At 40.4% G+C, this 20,015-nt stretch overlaps 1 protein-coding gene across 3 annotated transcripts in view; it reads left to right on the plus strand.

Moving 5' to 3' along the window:
- Window positions 1-20,015, plus strand: part of STAC (SH3 and cysteine rich domain) — a 152,336-nt gene that overhangs the window by 127,160 nt on the left and 5,161 nt on the right. For 2 of the 3 annotated variants that reach the window (XM_004419483.3, XM_087430688.1), the window contains exons 9-10: window positions 5,376-5,427; window positions 5,521-5,658. In XM_004419483.3, coding sequence (XP_004419540.1) covers window positions 5,376-5,427; window positions 5,521-5,658 — 190 coding nt within the window. The remainder of the gene's footprint in view (window positions 1-5,375; window positions 5,428-5,520; window positions 5,659-20,015) is intronic. The other variant, XM_014790458.2, reaches the window with a different exon arrangement.

The raw sequence follows: 20,015 nt of genomic DNA on the forward strand, positions 1-20,015 counted from the left end.
TTCTGGGAAGCAGTGACCTCATCAGGTAGCTGTCAGTGTCTCCACCCCTAGGAATCTGTGCTCTACATGGGGAATGGAGAGAGGCTGGGCACAGGGCCTCAGGACAACTCACACTCTACTCTCCAGGAGCCCCCACCCATAGAGACTAGACCATCTTCATAACACCTTGCAGAAGTGTTCCCTGTGGCTGGCTGGGCTCAGCTTGCATCATTCATACGCTCTGTGCACACCGTGCCTTCTGAGGCCCTGAAGCCAGTTTACCTGCTAGTGGAAAAGATGGATTCCTATGTCCAAGTGGAAAATTGAGAAATGAGGCAGGCAGAAGACTACTAAGAATGAACCCAGATAACAACTATCAATCTCACATACGCATAAATGTAAACACACACACACACACACACACACACACACTTACAAGTAAACTCTGTCCTCCTCACCATTAAGCCATAATTCTATAGTTAGCTTTTGTTATTTTATTCTTAATCTTGTTGATAGCCCACAGTTCCCTCATCATTTCAAGACTTTCCATAAATCATAATATAACCGACCTGAAAATCTTCCTCTGGACCTAAGACAAAAAGAAAAGGCCAGCTGTGGTGCTCTGATCAATCTGCTCCAAATAGGAGACTGGTGCTTTAACTGTTTATGAATTGCATTATGCTTTGTATCATGGTATATAATTCTGGGTTATAGTACAAACAGAATATTTACCTGAACTCAGGATGGTCTGATAGAATTAAGCAAAGAGAACCTTTTTTCACTATTTGGGGGCCTGATAAGTTCATCCCCAAGAATGTGGAAACATAGAGTTAAGTTAGAAAATCTACACATAATAGCTCAATAACATAAGTCATCTGAAAGAAACAGAATAGCTGTTTGGCCAGAGCAGGACTTTCTTTGAACATGCCTAGGGTGTGATGATCTGAATAAAGAAAGGATTGTTCCAGAAAGGGGCCTGGTCAACCACAGAAGCATGAAACAAGTGGAGGCAGAGAGTCTTGCACTCACGATGTCCATGCCAGGACCAACCAGGGGAAGGAGAATTTTAGGCCTTGGGCCTCCATTCCTCCTGGACCAATGTCAAGGCTCTCTCTATGTAGAGCTGTTGGGCAGAATGTTTGAATTTAGTTCTTTGATGGCAGGACATAGGACACCAACACCATGGGTAGAAGAGAACTAAGTTGAGAATGGGTTAAGAAGAGAGCACAGTTGAAAGTGAAGGGCTGCCACACAGGGTTGCACCTGGGAGGCAGGGAAAGAGCAAGGTGGAGCTGTAGGGGCAGCTTGTGTATGGCCAGCAGCTGGGTTTATCAGGCCTCCCAGGTTCCCTGTGGATTAGCTCATTTGAATAATTTCTCCAACTCCAGGGCATGTTCTATCCCTAGTTTTCTGGTATCCCAGAGCAATCAAGGCTGAGGCTGATGCACAGTGGCCCTCAGAGTACGAGAGCCCCGATAAGGGAAGTGGTTGGGGGTGTTGACTTAATCAGCTGCTTAGGAAGGAGAACTGACTAACCTCTAGCTAGGGTTTCAAAACTGGGTCAAAACACGTTTTTTTAAAAAAATAAAAAATGTTATATTACACAGAGTGGTTTTATCTTGCATGCCTACTCAGATCCACTGCCTGGAGCCCGGTGTTGAAAAGGATTCTAAATCTGAGTGCAGGCTCGGGGGAAAGGAAGCTGAGCTTCATCGGTGATGCCAGGCAGGGGGACGAGGGCAGTACAAATCCCACAAGCCATGGGTTTGCTGACCCACATGTTAGAGAGCTGCTGTCTTAGGTTCAAGTGCTGCTCTAGAGCAGGATCCTCCCTACAGTGAGAAAGAGGCGTTAGCTGTCTCTGCCAGATGATGAGTACTTGACTAGTATCAATACTTATTCTTTATGACTGCATCCTCTTTATTTCCTTCATAGGCCTTAAGATGATTTACAATTGTATATTTATTAGTTATATGTACACATTATATATTTATTACTAGTTATATGTATATTTAATGTTTTATTATATATCTGCTTGTTTATTATCCGTCTTTCTCACTAGAATATTAGCTCCAATGAGGGCTTTATTCACTGAAGTATACCCAGTGCCTAGTAAAATGGCTCTTTTAGGGTTGGCATTCTGGAATATTTGTTGAATAAGTGAGAAAACAAAAAAACAAAAAATAAATGGATGAATGTAATTCTCTTCACTCAACAAACAATTTTCTGATCCTGGCAGAGCTCTTTTACAGGAAAAGACAGAATCCCCATCACATTGTCAGGAGTATGTCTGGAATTTCTCATAAAATTATAGCTTATATTCCCGTGAATGCCTTATTCTCATGTGTGGTTTGCTTAACATGGGTCATGCACCAGGGACTGTCCATCTCTGGGCGTGGTAAAGAGTGAGTCTCCATATAGACTACAAAAATAGAGGTCAGATTCACCCTTAGGAAAAGGTGCCTCCCCCAATCTCCAGCTTTATTCCCAACTTACAATTTCTACCAAACTATCAACCAAGTCATTGTATTTGATACTAACACATGGTTTCTTAGGTTATTAGGTTAAATAAAATCTGCTGGAGGTAGAAAGATTTTTCTATGTCGACTTTCATCCTTGCTGCTTAATTAAATCCCTCACCTGGGAAAAGAGTGATTTTCAGCCATCTCACTTTCTGTAGCATCAGCATGAAACTGTGACTGTTAAAATACCAAAATGCCAGTTGTGTTTAATGCTTCAGGTGCAACAAGACTGTTATATTTGGAATCCCCTACAAAGACAGATATTAACTGAGAATTGAAAATGACAGCAGAGGAGATTGGATCAGAATAGCTAAATGAGCACACGAATCTACTTCCCTCTTGCTCCAATCCCTTAAAATGTCAGAAAATATATATATTTTTAAGAATATGTCCATAATGGTACTAGAAAAGAAGACATAATGCTATCAGAGACCCAATAACCTTGGGAATTTCCCGAAAGACTACAGCAAATAGAATGGAGTTGAGAAGAATGAAGATGACCAGCGACCAAAGAATGCTCAGGAAAAAACAACATTAGATGTAGGAGCACATTCAAAGAGACACTGAACTCACAGCAAATTCATTGAGAAGCAGGAGGGTATCTCCAGTGACTTAATTGCATTAATGGCCCAAATTCTTCACCTCTCCCTGTATTCATGGACCTTTGCCATGAGACTTTGCAATTCCTCTTACCACAGAGGTGGAACCTATTACCCCATCCCTTGAGTCTGGACTGGCCTTGTGGCTTGCTTTGCCCAATAAAATGAGGCAGAAGTGACAATGTGTCAATTCTAGGCCTAAGTCTTAGAGGCGTTATGTATTTTGCATGTTTCCATTTGCTTCTCTTAAACCTCTGGCATTGCCATGAACATCCAAACTAGCTTTCTGGGGTATGAGAAACATGGAATAAGGCAAAGTCACCAGTCATCCCAGCCAACAGCCAGCCAACACCCAGGCATATGAGCGAGCCACTGAGGTTTTGTGGCTGTCTGTTACACAGCATTATCATGGGAATATGTAACTGATACAGAGCCCCAACTGTCTTCATAACACCACATTACTGCTTATAATGAGCAATAAGGCAGCAATGGTATTTGACTCTAGAATGAAACCATAACCTGTACTTGAAAGAAAGGGAACCCATGCCTAAGGAGGGCTGCTGTGAGGGCACAGTGGTCTGAGAAAGAAAAAGAATTGTGTTGAGATAGCTCTGGACCTCCAGACCTTGGAGAGAGCAGGGGGAAAGGAAAAAGCAGCTCTAGGAGGAAAATAAACTGACCTTCTCTCTCTCTTAACCAGGGTTAAGAAAGCCTTCCTTGTTTTAGCCATGGGGGTAGTAGTAGGAGGCCCCAGACTGATTGCCTGCTGTACTTTCAAACACCTAAAAATGAGATGCATCAATTGACACACTCTGCTCTCTTAAATAGAGCCTGAAATTAGCCCTCACACTTGGGAGAGGACCCATTGCTGATACAGATGTATGCAATAGCACAGAAACTCACCCAGCTATCCACACCCATCTACTCTGTTTTCAGTCATTAATATAAAGAAACAACCAAGGAACACAGATGTTGGAGAAAATCCCCTGATATGAAGGAGAAGTAATGAGATAAAGAACAGGCTACCTAATCTTAGCAGAATCAAATCATTCAATAAAGGGAAGAAATATTGCTTTAAGAATATAATAATATCCTCAGAAAGATCCATTATAATGTTGCATCCATAACAGAAAGTGGCAAATGTGAAGGGAAATTTTCAGAAAATAATATAGAACCCTTGGAAATTAAATTTTTTTCTTAAAAATTCTTAGTATTATAATAAACAATATAAGACACAAACCTAAACACAAAATAAGCAATTAGGAAGATAAAGTTCAGAAAAATTTTAAGAACAGAGCAGAAAAAGAAGATGGGAAATGTATAAGAAAGAGAAAAGGTGTGGACAATTGATCCAGGAGGTCCAACATGTGTTGACTAGAAGTTCCAGAAAGAAAGAACAGAGTAAATTGATGGGAGAAAGCAATAAAAGAAATAGTGGACAAAATTTCTGCAAGATGAAAAATAATGAGTCTTCAGATTGCACAATCTCTGTGAGTGCTGAGTAGAAAGAATTAAAACGCACATCCACACACTTACATGCACACATGGATGTGAAAATCAAACAAAAAGTGGCAGATCACCACCACATCAACAATAGTACCAACAACAAAAAACATGTATGTCTTCAGTTAAACCCAAGTAATTCTTGATGAATGATGTAAAAAACACACATACATGAGCCTAGAACAGAATTCCAAATTATAAGAACAAAAAAGGTAGCAGGCAGGGAACGTGGAACTAAGCAAAATTGTACTAGGTTTCAAGAAGGTACTGAGAAGATATAGATAATGATGAAGATAATGACAATTCTAGATGTCAGTAGTAAACAAGAAAAAATCCAAAATACATGTAATCTCTACATATGAATGTAAGTGCATGGAAAAGGGTCTAGAAGAAGACACAGGAAGCCTTTTACAGTGGTCAATGGGCAGTAGGAACAGGATTGTGGGGCAGAATATAAAGGGAGACTTGCACCTTGAAACTTATCAACTTCCAAATTTTGGAGTTTTTTACAATGCAACAGTGATCGTCTATGTATAAAAATAAAGCTAAAGATTGTTTCAAAAATATAGCAGAGAAATCACACTTGCTTTCAATGTCTAGCAAAGCTATTTTCATGGGTGGGAAGAACTGGTAAAAGTCATGTTTATTTTATTTCTATTTATTTTAGGATTATTTGTATAAATGGAAAACTATTACTTCTAATTTAAAGTACCATCTTTTTCTTTTTTCCCCCCTTTTCTTCCCCACCCAACTCATTCACTCGTCATTTTAGGCCAGGAGACATGATTACTCTTCTAGAAGACTCCAATGAAGACTGGTGGAAAGTAAGTATTTCTTTCTTTAAAAAAAAAATCATTTGGTAACTACAATTACAATGAATGCTACAATGTGGATGCATGCCTCCTTTTTCCTTTCAGGGGAAAATTCGAGACAGGATTGGCTTCTTTCCAGCCAACTTTGTTCAGAGAGTACAACAAAATGAGAAGATTTTTAGATGTGTTAGAACCTTCATTGGGTGTAAGGAACAGGGGCAGATAACACTGAAAGAGAATCAGGTGAGTAAAGCACACAAACACATACCAAGTATGACCAAAATAGAGTCACGGTCATATTAACAACATAGCAATACATATAAATTTAAATGAGTGGGATCACATTCAAAGTTTTCATTTTGAGAAAAGATATACTTACTCCAATAATATTAGTGTAGTAGGATCTAAACATGCAAAACCGAAATGTAGGGAAGCTCACTTGGCGGTGTCTGTTCACAAGAGGAAATGTATAGAACATCATGGCAGCAGGGCGAGAACATCTGGTCCCATACTTTTCTCTAAGGACCACTGGTCTCTGATATGAGCAGCTACTCCAGTTTGGGCCCTGTGCTGGTCTCCACCAACGCCTGGTTAATTTTTCATAGTCTCTTGGGAATACTTTGTTGTTACTTGCTGCTGTGTTCCATGGTTCATTGTAATTGACTCCAGTCACAAAGACTCTTCTTAGGTCTCCTTGTCCAGACTTCTAGCTTCTGCCTGCTCACTGGAACCCAAAACACCTTTGCTTCACTCCATAAAACATAGGCAAGACATAGATAACCAGGGACTATCTCAGGCCCATGCCCTGGATGTCTCCCTACATCTAAACTAGAAGTGTCTGGAGCCATCTTGCTGCAGTTCCATGTTGAATGTGGAGTTCACTATGATGCTGTCCATTTCCTAAGAAGTGAAGCGTGAACCCCCTGCACCTGTGTGTCTTCAACCTCCTTGCATCATGCTTTCCCATCGCACTCCTGGAATGCTGATAGGGACAAAGAGACAAGACATGCACAGCTCAGCTTTGTCCTACTCTGCCTGTCTTTGTCTTCTTCCAGAAGAGAGAGCTACCTATTGCCCCTTCTTCTATGACTGCAGCTCCCCTCATGTCATACCCTGCATCCTCACTATAGAGTAAAATAATATGCTTAGACCTCCAAGTTTGCTTTTAATGTGTTTAGGGATGATTTTGGAAATTAGACATTAGAAATTTCTCTTCCCACCTAATAAAGTCTCATAATTAACTCTAATTTCCAATTTTGAAAGTCAAAACCTTGCCTCTCTTTCTGTCTGCATTCTTGGTGTAACAATTCTAATATTTCCTGAGGCAATCAATGCCTCTAGTTGAAAATGATGAGACTCACCCTACAAAGAAGTACAAACTAAGAAATGCATTTTAATACTATCCCTGTTCAATAGAGTTACCCAAAAGACAACTTGAATGGAATTGCCTTCAAAGATAGTTTCTAAGCCCCAAAAATAAGTCATTACTTTATAATTGTATCTGATTTGTAATTTTAAAAAATTGTTTTACCTAACTTGATCAACCATTTTATATGCCTCACATGGCTCCAAATGACTTATTTTCAAATAAACAAATGCACCTTCAAAGAATATGATTCACCTTTTCTTTATGGCTGTTCAAAACAATCTCTAAAAGAAAAATCTAAAGAAAAATTATAATATAGAGGAACAGCTTTTTAAAAAGTGTTAAACATCCCCTTTCTTTATATTCAAATAAATAAAAGTTAGTGAGAGTGAGAGACTGATAATTCTGAGTATCATTTTTCCCTATATATTTTAACAAAGGTCAGGGTGGAAATCAGTGAAATTGGCATCTTCATAAATACTAGGATCCATTGGTCCATTCATTTTGGATAGTTATTTGGTGCCATGTATTAAGAGCCATGAAATTGCTCGAGTTCATGAATGCAGTAACTCCATTTTCTATAGTATAGCCAAGAAAGTAATCTAAAATACAGAGGGGAAAACTTTATGCAAAAAAGGTAATCATCACAGTGGTGTTCATAGTGATGAGAATTAGAAACAATTCCATAACAATGGAGTAATTAAGTCAACAATATTACTTTAGTGGCTAGTGTTAGGAAGCAAGATAGTTTTGATGGTGTTACAATAATTTTATGGAAAGAACACTAGAATCCAGACCCAGATCCCAGTCACCACTCCCCCAACGTAAACACAAAGGGAGAGATGAAAGTAGGGCCTGATGCCATTTTTATAATTGGAAACATAGTGAACCAGACATGACCTAGGGGCCCAATAGGCCTCCTCACCACTGCTACCACCACCACCGTGGGCCAGTCTGCATCTCAGAATCCTCTAGCACCAGATGACCCATGGGAGAGCAGTGGATCAGAAAAGAGTGCGGCAAAACTGGCATAGGAGACAAGATGGCCTGATGATGCCCCAGGAGGAACCAGAAAGGAGAAGCTTTACTAGATGATGATAAAGCCCTGAACATGTGGCCTGATCAGATCTTCTCCGGAGAAGTAAGGACAGCCCTAGGAGAGAGGACAGAGGTCTTCAAATATTGTGTCACCATCTCAGATGACAGTTTATAAACAATGAAGGAATAAGTTAAATATTAATGATTCAATGGTAATGAAAAATTAATATAAACATAAGAGAAAAAAGAAAAAATTAGAAGGTTTAAGGGATTTTTTTCCTTTCCATTGAAATTACTTTCATAGTGTAAATTTTTAAAAACTAAATTTAAAAAGAAGCAAAATTAAAAATAGTCAATCTTATCTTTTGAATTTAATAATGTAAAAGTACACGGTGTTGCTGTGACTTTCCTGGGCCTCAATCTTGCACGTGCACACACACACACACACATACCCCACCACATCCTACCATTGCTGTATCTAATTGTAGTAGCTGCTGCTTCTATAAATGCACGTACCCCCAGAGGTGTATGCCATCTAATGATTTTTGGTTATTAAAATCTCTAATAACCTTAGGGAATTGGGTCATTGGGCTCTATGGTTTCACTCCAGTTGTACAGTTTTACTTCAAATTGGCATTCTTCTCGCCTATAAAAATTGCTTACAAGGTATGACCACTTTAGGACAGACTGCATTTTGAAAATTACACAACCTCTCCTTTCCTTGGTTCCTTGTGAACAGAATATATGTTGAAAGAGATCAAAAGCCATCAATGCGCTGACATGAAATACACCTCTCTTAAGATCTTCTGCTCCTTCATTTTCTGCCCAAAGTTGCTCATTCTCCCTGGAGCTGGTGTTTGCCCAACACATTGCTTGCCCAAGTGCTCCCCAGAGATAGAAGAAGCCATCATCTGCCTACAAAGAACAGTGGCGTCTGAGGGACTCCCCTTAACAGCACCCCTGGGGAACCCCACCATCCCCCCTACTCCTGACAGATTGCACAGACCACTCTGTCTCCCATAAAAATATATGCAAAACTCTCATGGATATTCCTTTTTGGATTGTGATGACCTGTTTTGGGGTCTGCTCCGTGAAACAGAACCTTTTCTCCAGCCTCTGGTTCACAGAGAAGGAAAGAGCAAGTTAATACTGTCCTAGACATTGTCACAATACTAATTGTTGCCTCATCGTTATTATTAGTCATTATTTAACAGTGTTATATGTATATATTACATAATATTTGTAAAGCTTACATACCTACATCTTATTTGAGGTTCCACACATGCCCTATGAATTTTATAAATTAATTATTCACTATTTATATGAGGAAACAAAGGCTGATAGAAATTACATGCCTTGCTTAAGGGGGCAAAAACCTGGAAAGTAACCAGGCTGAAACTTGAACATAAGTCTGCAAGCTCCAAGCCAGTGCCTTCCGCTGAGCCACGTGCCCTGGACCATGTAGAACAAATGCTCAACAGTAAAGCACCATTTACATAGTCTGGCCCCCAGGGAAGGCAAGTGTCACAAAGGCAAGCATCCTAGGACAAGAGGGCCCTTTGAAAACAAATTCTTGCTCACGTGGGCACCCTACTGAGTCACTCTTGATTCCAGGCAATGGAATCATCCTCCTCAGACTGAGACCCCGTCTCTTAATGCCACACACATCCCACAAAGCAAACAGGCACTTTTCCCAGCTGGATTCCACGCCAATGTTTCAAACTTCTCCAAGTTTACCCAAATGTATCCTTCCTGTTCCAAAAACTTGGGAAAGTCTTTTGAATGAAATAAATTTGGGAAGGATGTTCATCTTTATTGGCAAAGTGTTATTAAATAATTTTGCCAGAATGTTTGATTCTTTTTCTCAGAATAATCTTGTGCTTCCCCATTTGAGATTAACATTGTTTTTATGTTATTGAAATACAAATCAGTGAGATCAGAAGGCAAATTAAAATTTTCTCGAGTTGATCAATCTCCAGAAGCAGAACATCTGTTCAATGACTCCTACCAATTCCTTGGCCATATTCCCCAAAAAAATATTTTCTGGGAATGGGCTCTCACCTGCGTTCTCCCCTCTCATGGTTGAACTGACAATCTGCTGGTGTGGCGGTGAGGCAGACAACAATTAGCCATGTTCAAGACACAATATAGCATTTGAGCCTGAAACTGGAACCACATGGATTTTCCCAGAATTCTTTAGGAAAGTGCAGTAACCCTCAATATTTGCCCAGCCGGGTGTTTCTCAAGATGTGACCTCCGAACCACAAGAATCAGATTCTCCTGGGAGTTTGTTGAAAATGCAGATTCCTGACTCCACCCCAGACCTGCTGAAGCAGAACCTTTCAGGGTAAAGGCAGGGAGTCAGTCTCTTTTACAAACTCCCTGGGTATTCTGATCAAAGCTAAAGTTTGAGAATGACTTTCATTTCCGTTATCTCCCTTCTAAGTCCTATAGTAGTTCGGTGACAACTGAAGGCATTTTTATTTACGATTACATATGAGTCGACAGTAGGCATTGAGGTCTCTTTACCCCTACACAAATTCTCTATTTTCAATCTTTGTCATCAACATGGCAACCAATTTCTGAAAAATGTCAGCCACCTGAAAGAAAATTTACATTTTAAAAATCTGTTCTTGAGAAATAATTTTGAAATTTGTCTCTGCCTAAGTGTCTGAAATTGTTTTAGGTGTAAAATTTCAAAACATACCTGTTAATTGAGGGGAGTACTGTAATGTAGTAGCAAAAACATGGATTCTAGTGTCATAAAGAAATAGATCCATATCCTGTGTGATTTTTGGCAAAGTCACCTCTGAATGTCAACGCTCCCATCTGTAAAATCGGCATAGCAGCATCTCCCGCTTGACGTGGAGGTGAGGGTTAAATGTCATCTCCCATGTAAAACAACGACACAGTGCCTGGCCACCATGGGTGCTTAGCAAGGTCATTTCCCTTGCTGCCGTCATCATTAACAGTAAAGCCCAAATGAGGAATTCATCTGCAGTAACCAATGCCACCTAAAATTACCTGGTCAACATCAGAAAATAGTCAGCATGATATTTATAGCTCTAAAAATATAAAGAGACAAATAGTCATTAGCAGGGAAATAGAAGAAATTTGATTCTGAAAATAAATTCAGTGCATCTCTTTGATTAAATCACATTTCTGCCTCTGGGGTTAATTTATCTCACAATTATTATATTATTTTTTCACAGAACTCTTGTTGCAAATAGAATTAAGTTACCCTTTTGTTGTGAACACAACTAGAGTTTGCATTGACACAAGAGTATGCTTTCTTTATTTTTGAAATTTAAAAAATATTCTTATTAAATCAACTTTAAACACCATAAAAATATTTCTTTAAATTCATCCATAGTTCTGTCATCCCTATAGAACTATTTTCACAGATTCGTTGTATTCTGTCAAAGCTTTAAAGAAAAATGGATAAATTATTTTTACATTATAAAACTGAAATGCATTTATTGTGGAGAAAATTTGGAAAATACCCCCCAAAATTATAAAGAAGAAAATAAAGAGCACAGGTAATTCAGCCATCAAGCTATTATCAACCTAAACATTTTTGTGTATTTCCCACCAAACTGTCCTTCTAATTCATTTTTTGATATCATATTCTATTTTGTTTTCCAACTTTTTTTTTAACTGAGTCACTAAATGTTGATCAAAACACAGTTTTTAACAGTTTTGTAACATTTCATCATATAGATCTGAGGTTGGGAAACTGTGACCCACGGGTCAAATCTGGACCTGTTTTTTAAAGAAAGTTTATTAGAACAAAGCTATATTCATTCATATGTGTATTGTCTGTGGCTGCTTCCACATGACAACAGCTGGGCTGAGTCGTTGCAACAGTGACCATATGCTTGCAAAGCCTAAAATATTTACTATTTGGTCTTTTACAGAAAAAGTTTGCCAACTCCTAATCTAGATGTACAAGAATGTATTTAAGTATTCCCCTACTGTTGGATATTCAGAGTTTTTATTTTTTAAATTATTATCGATAACTGCAATGAACATCTTTAAACCTAAAGCTTTCTCCATAACTCTGATTACTTCCTTAGGATATACTTTAAAATTTATAGAAAAGCAGATAAAGATTTTTACAGTTCTTGATACAAACTGCCAAATTGCTCCAAACGCATTGTGCCAATTTGTACCCACACCAGTTGTTTATGAGAATATTCAGGGCATCACGTACTTGCCAGAACTGAACTTTAATATTTTTTGATATCTGTCATTTTGATAGATGAATAATATTTCATGTTAATCTGCATTTCCTGAATAGTTAGTGAGGTTGAAATTTTATCATGTATGTGATTGGACATTTGCATTTTTTTATTAATAATCTGTTTAGGTACTTGGCCTGTTTTCTTACACTATTGAAAAATTTTTCTATCTTTTAAGAATACTTGCACCTGGTCTACCATATGTGGCCAACATTTTCCTCAGTTTATCATTTGCCTTTTGATCTTAATGCTTCTTCCTTCAGGAACTTAATAATTCTTTCCTTGGATCATCTCTGTTTTACGATATTTCCCTTATAATAAGTTTTAATCTCTTTATTGCTTTCCACTTTATCAGTCTCCGCTTCCTCCTAAGAGAATATTTCAAGATAGTGCCCCACTTCATTTTAATTTCCTGAAGTTTTAATTCAATCTTTCATTACTTCTAACATAGATTTTAATTTAGTGTTTATTTCCTTGTAGTTTTCTTCTCAATCGGCCCCCTTTCCTTCGCAGCATATTTTATTTGCATCTCATTACATCATCTCTTCACTCCAAGAGATTCTCTCCTTAAGACATCACGGCCAGGTCTTCCTTCAACCTACCGCATTCAATATGTCTGAAATACATATGCACATATTTCCTGCAATATTTTTAATGTTTTATAGTAACAATCTTGATCCTTTCATCTTGTGGTAAGTAGAATAAGAGCCCTACGTCCTCATCCCCAAAACTTTGAATATGTTACCTTACATGGTAAAAGGGACTCTGTGGATATGGTTAAGTTAAGGATCTTGAGATGGGAGATTATCCTGAATATCCAGATGAGACAAGTGTAATCACAGGGTTCCTTATAAGAGAAAGACAGGAGGGTCAGAGTCAGAGAAGGAGATGTGACAACAGAAGCAGAGGTCAGAGAGAGAGAGAGATTTGAAGATGTTATGCTACTGGCCTTGAAGATGGAGGAAGGGCCAGAAGCCAGGGAATGTAGTTGGCATTTAAAAGCTGAAGACAAGGAAACCAATTCTCTCTTAGAGCCTCCAGAAGAAATGCAGCCCAGCCAACATCTTGATTTTAGGACTTGTGATCTCCAGAACTGCAAGAGAATAAATTTATGCTGTTTTAAGCCACCAAATTTGTGGTAATTTATTACAGCAACCATAGGAAACTAATACAGATTTCATGCACAAGGGACTTTGCAGATGTGATTAAGATTATGGACCCTGTGACAGGGAGATAGCCTAGATTTCTAGGCTGGCCAAATCTAATCACCTGAGCCCTTAAAATCAGTGAAATGTATCTGACTGGACTCAGAGAGATGCAGCAGAAGAGGTCAGAAGAGAGATGAGGCAGAAGGATAGGTCAGGGGAAGATTAAGTATGAGAAGGACTCAACCCATCCTTACTGGATTTGAAGATGCAGGAAGGACCCATAAGTCAGGGAATGCAGGTGACCTCTAGAAACTGAAAATGACCCCTGGCTGTCAACCACCAAGGAAACAGGGACTCAGTCCTACAACCACAAGGAACTGAATTTGGCCATAACCTAAGCAAGCCTGGAATTGAAAGGAAAGAAAAGAATAGGTCCTTGTTGACTCCTTGATTTTGGCCTTGTGAAATCCAGAGCAGAGAAAACTAGCCAAGCCCACCAGATATAATACCTACAGAACTGCAATGTGATAAATTGTGTTGTTTAAAGCCACGAAGTTTGTGGTAATTTGTTACAACAGCAATGGTAAACTAATGCACATCTCAATTTACGAAACTCAAATTGAGTCAACCTCAAAAGGTATATTTTACTCACATAATAAGAGGTCTGGATACAGGGAAGTTCTTGGATTCATCATTCAGCAGCTTAATCCCATGGTCAGAGATCTAGATTCTTCCACCCTTCTGCTCTGCCATCATTGAAATATTAGCCACTTCCCCTACTGGTCACAGATGGCTGCAGCCACTCCAAGAAACCCTTCCAGGTGAGGAAAGAGGTTTCCTTCCTAGTGCATTTCTTTTAAGAGGAAAAGAGACCTTCCTAGAAGCTTCCTAGCAGATATTCCATCCTGTTTCATTGGCTGGAACTGAGTCCCATGGGAGCCACTAAGAGAATCACTAGCAAGGACAATAGAAACAGACTTGGGCCAATTAGAATTCACCTGCATCACATAGGGTAGGGATGGACAACAGAACAAAAGTCAGGACTCTGCTGCATAGGAAAAGGGCAGAAGTGACTATGATAGCACCAATGGTGTCTGCCTCAAGCGATTTACTTACCCTATAACAAGGAGTAATCAGTGCCGACCTGAGGTTTCCCAGCTGAAAAGATGAGTGGCCCAGTGTGGGTCCAGTGTCCCCCCAGGGGTCTCCAGGTATACTCAGTTGGAGGAGCAGGTAAGTATGCGTGGCTCTTACACTAGCTTCTGGTATCTAAGAGGCATTCATTCAGTGTTGGTCTGCTGGGTTGAGTTAGGATTTGCTTCTGTCACCACTGCTTTTTTCCTCAACGTTCTAAACTCCAGAAGTACATGAAAAACTACTTTCTCCTTCATGCAAGACCCCACAGTCTTTCTCTCTTCATTCCTACCCACTGTGTTTTGTTTCCTGAGACCTCGCCTCACAGGAGACACTTGTGCCACCTCTAATTTGCCCCTACTTCCTGTCATTTCCTCTTCTTGAGGGACCACAGTTTCCCCATAAATGTAGAAAGAAAAGCATTGATGGGGAGGAGGATAGTATGGGAAGGAAAAAGTAAATTTGACTACCTCAGAAAGTAGAGCCCATAGTATCGAGAAACGGCTGCCCAGTTTTCTGCTCAGGGAAGATGCTGCATCTCTGAGCCGGGGACAGACCATGGAGGAGGAGTCATCTTTTAGGCTCATAGTCTTATCTGTGATCCAGCAGCACAACTTGCTTCTGTCATCAATTGAGTTCCACTCCAAAGGTCTTATGGAAGTTCCAATCAGCTTCTGGAATGGCTACCAGTCTTGGCATTCAGTGTTATAACATTTCTTCCCCACTCCACTCCTTATTATTCATAGATATTTTGAGAGGAAGACTGAATCCAGGACTGCTAGACAAGAGATATTTTTAAATAAAATGACTGCTCGTCAGTTATAAGAGGCAGCACATTTGAATGTTAACGAGTTTGGAGGCAATGCAGGGGAAAACCTTAGATGTTATTAGCATATGTGCTCCCAGAAGTGGGTTAGATAGAATGAGTTTCCATCATTGTACCTTAAAAGTGTGTGTGTGTGTGTTTGTGTGTGTATTTATATGAAGAAATATATAATTTTCTGTTATTCTTCCAGGTAAAAATCTATGTTTATCAATTACAAATGCCTTTTGGGGCTGGCCTGGTGGCGCAAGAGGTTAAGTGTGCATGCTCCACTGCGTGGCCTGGGGTTCACCGGTTCGGATCCCAGGCGCACACCGATGCACCGCTTGGCTAGCCATGCTGTGGCGGCGTCCCATATAAAGTGGAGGAAGATGGGCACAGATGTTAGCCCAGGGCCAGTCTTCCTCAGCAAAAAAAAAAAGAAAGAAGAGGATTGACAGATGTTAGCACAGGGCTGATCTTCCTCACCAAAAAAAAAAAAAATGCCTTTTGACGATTATTGAAGTGAACTTATAAATGAATTAGGGAGAATTAACATTGTTACATTTAATCTTAGCATCCAGGAATATGATATTGTTCTTTCACGTATTCAAGCTTTTGTATCAAAGTTCTGTAGTTTTCTTCTCAAAAAAAAAATAAAAACTGTAGGACTTTAGCCAGGTAGGACCAAAATGGGACTGAGCCAAGAGGGGCACTTAACCAGCAGGTAGCAGAATTTGGGGCAACATAGGAGAAGAAGCAGAGGTCCTAGGAGTGAGTCAGCAATTAGATATCAAGTAGAGACGAGAGCGTGGAAAATCCAGTCCACTCTAACAGTTTTGAAGAATTGGGGGAAGTGAGAGCAGGAGAGTGGATGAACTACAAATTCAGAAACCAGAGCAGAAACATGGATGAGCGGTGTCAAAATAATAATAATAATAATGACTAAGAGACCAAAGATTGAACGCTGAGTGTTAAAGTTTAAAACTACCAAGATGGACCTGCAACGCAGCAAAGAGTCTAGGCTTTGAGGCATGAGATTGGAAAAGACATGGGGTAAGTCTTTTAAAGCCGAAAGACCATAAACTGTATTTGTCTCATATTAGAAATGCAGTCTCTGAGGGGCTGGTGGTAGCTGGGTTTGATAGTTAGGTAAGCACTGGGCTGGCTGGAGAAGGTTTGCTGTGTGCAAGGTGCCTCTGCTCTGTGTGTGCTGCTCCCACCTTGGTCCTGAGCTGCCCAGCTCACACCTGCTGCACACATGATGTACCCGAGTCAGGTCTGCACCATGGTCAGCAAGCTGGGTGGACAGGTCGGGATTCCTCAGCAGTGGGAAGAAAATTGCTCCAACCTTCGGAAGTCTCCTGGCTGGAGAGAGAAGAGAGAGAGGAGAAAGGAAGAGAAAGTGAGAAGGAGGGAGAGTGGAAAGGGAGACAATAGTTAACAAGAGAAGAGGGAGAGGAGAGGTGAGCAGAGAAGACAGGAGAGGGAGGAAAAAGAACTGCTTTAAATAAATCTGACCATCTCCTTTCTCCACTTAAAATCCTTAACAATTGGTAGATACCACTAGTCATTTTTGTCCTTTTCCCTTCGCGGCAAAGCTCTGATTTTTGTTCTCTTGTCCATCTCTGTCATCCATGACTCAGGTAAGCCCTAAGTGAATTCATTGAGTTGGTCCCATTCCCCTTGCTGGTGATTATTTTAGTGGTTGGCTTGTGTGACTCAGTTCCAGTCAATGAGATAAGTCAGAAGGTCAACTAGGGGACTTAGCAGGGCTTGCATTTCCTGCATATTCATAGCCCTGCCAGCCTTTCTGGCTTTCATCTCATACCATTCACCACCTCCATCTCGCTGTTCCAGCGAGTCGCTCTAAAGTGCCACAGTCTCTTGATCCTGGAATTTGTTCCTATTCTACTCTTTTCCCGTCCTCCCACAACACCTCCCTCTCTTTGCTTAAATGTCACTTCTTCAGGGGCGTCTTTCTTACCCCCAGGGCTAGATCAGATTGCCATGTATATTCGCATCAGCACCCTTTTCTTCACTTGTTAATTCATTGAAAAAATCTTAATGATTTACATTGTCAGTGGGTTTATTAAGTGTTGTTCACTGGAAAATCGGATTAAAACAGGCACGGCCCTTGCACTCATCACACATGTAGTTACTCAATGAAGTTCTGTCTTCCCTGTTCTGCTCAGCAGCCTCTATGAGAGCAGGGATTTGTCTGTGTTTTGTTTTTTTTTTTTTTTTTTTTTGCTGGTTCCTCAGCTTCTGGAATGGCATCTAGCACATAGTAGGAGCCCAATAAAAATTTGTTTAATGAATGAATGTAGAAAGCAGGGAATTAAGGGTCCCTCGACAACTGAAGTATGTCTGACTTGGCCTGATGTGTAAAACATTTGCTAGAATAATCAGCTGTTCAGCTTGTCTGGGACTGAGGAATATCCCAGGATGTGGGACTTTCAGTGCTAAAATTGAGAAAGTCGTGGCAAACCAAGACAAGTTGGTCACCCTATTCATGGCCCTCCAACCCAAAGTAGTTCCTCTGGTTTTCACCCCCCTCCCACCCTTTTCTACCCATAATTAATCTTCTGGGCTGATCTTTCCATTCTACCTCTAATGAAAGGAAATGTTTCCAACTCTCCTATTGCTTCCTAAAATGCTAGATTCTCAAGCTTGGAAAGTTATGTATTTGTACCATCAGAACTTCAAATTCCAGACCTTCATTTCTGGGTAGAGTAAAAGCTGCGGAAGCCTGTTTTCAGTCATTTGTACTCATTTTTTTCAGCTTTCTTTAACTTCTCCATTTATTTACCCATTGTCTGCTCCCAAGCCTGTCCAAGCTGTACATAGAGGGTGCAGAACTCCTCATCCTTACAGAGGTCTCCCAAAATCAAATAACTCTAGAGATGCCAACCAGAAGGTGCAAAATAAGTCAATACATTCAGCAAAGCAGAAACGTTTGTGCTTCTTGGCCTCCTATTGCTGAGACACCTCCAAACAACTCTTCTGCTGCCTCTATCAGGCAATGTTTCTCTTCCACACTGAAATCCTAAGAAAGAGAAGGAAAAACAAAGCTTTATCTTATATACAGGCATGCATCTGACCCATCAGTGGTGTTTTGCTAGAGAGACTGAAATTTACTGTTCATATAAATGATGGAAAACTCTGAAAATGACCTAAAAGCTGATGGAGACCCAAACTGCAATCCATTTTTTGGTTGTTCTAAGGCGTAAGGTAATGGTTTAAAGCCCCTAGCTCTGTCCAGGATTTCGGTTTTCTGATTCCTTGCCAAATGTTCTCTCTATTCAACATCAACACAATTCAACATCTATGTGTCCGTGTGTCAGTTGTTTTCAAATTTAATTTCCTTATTTAAATATTTCCATTGAACATGTATTAAATAAGCGTCTAGAACAAACTTGCGCAAGGGGGCAGGTGTTCAGCTATTCATTGATGCTGACTGGCTGGACTTCTATTAAGGATTGCTGAATTTTTGGCACATTACAATAAAGAAGAAAACTCACTCTTTAACAGGTTTTAAAGGTAAATCCTTCTCTCAAGGCATTTCTTTGGGTTCTTGGAAGATTTATACTCCCTGCCCATCACTGGGGTCTCTCACCTGTGGTGTTTCTCTCATGGGCAATGGCAGGTCTCAGCTTTTGAAAGTCAAGTAGCGCACCCTCTTTTTGGGGGTCACTTTACCACTATCAGCTCTAGTAAGATCTAACGTGACTCCTGGGCTGTTACTGTCTCATAAGTGACCCGCGTCTGGTCATCGTGACACAGTCAACACATCCTCTGCTTTTATAAATTAATTCCTCTTTACTTCACTGCCTGAGCCCTTTTCCATTTACATTTCTCACAGTAGATTTCTGAAACGTAATTCAGATACGAGTTCATTATGTTCCCCAAGCCCCAAGAGTCACAAATCAAGCTCTTTAAGTGTCCTATTAAAGCCCCTTATTCTGTGTGAAAGAAGAGCCCAGTGTAGTGGTTTCTCTTGGTGCCCTGCGCACACCCCCTTCACTAAGTGGGTGCACCCATCTCCCAGTTGCCATGTTGGCTACTAACAACTCACAGCTTCTCCTTCTCCAGTGAATCCCCCTTCGTGGAACAAGAGCTGCCTCACCTGAGAGGTTATGCCTCTCACGCCCCAGGTCAGCCAGTGGCCAGTGACTGACATGGGGTCCAGAAGGCCAGATCCTTTCCTTCAAAGTGGGACAACTCCGTGGTGTACTTCATGCTCCAGAGCTCTCATAGGATCAGACTGAGGCTCATCTCCAGCTGAGACCACACCCTTGCTTAGCTCCTTCCCTTGCCCCATCCTGCTTCCCTTACCTCCCACCTCCTGAGACACCCTCAATAAGTCACTTGCACAAGAATTCTTGTCTGAGACTCTGTTTCTAGGGAATCCAACCTAAGACATAACCCACCACCCATGGAAGCAGGTCAAGTGAGAGAAACTCACAACACTCTTCAAAAACCTCTTCTCATTTACATCTGGCCACATCCACCTTTATATGCCCTTCAGTGTCCTATAAGTGGTAAGTGACGAGGGTACCCAAGTGGATTTTAACCACTTCATTTTTAAGTGCAGCATAGGTGGTCTTACTCTGGAATATGGGAGATGGCGTCTCTTTGCTTGGAGCCAGGAATGAAATAGCCTCCTTTGACTTCCTGATATTATATATATATAAACTTCCAAGCACATGACAGGAGCCTGCTAAATGGTAACTATTATTTTGGATCTTTAAATAACACATTGAGGACGGATTGCATGCCACGAGCTAGGCTCTGTGATAAGCACTATCTCATTCTGTCCTCATAGTGACTCTTCAGAGGGACAGTATTATCAATCTCATTTTATTGAC

Source organism: Ceratotherium simum, chromosome 5, assembly GCF_057802395.1.
Source record: "Ceratotherium simum simum isolate JZ-2026a chromosome 5, ASM5780239v1, whole genome shotgun sequence".
NCBI classification, from domain to species: Eukaryota; Metazoa; Chordata; class Mammalia; order Perissodactyla; family Rhinocerotidae; genus Ceratotherium; species Ceratotherium simum.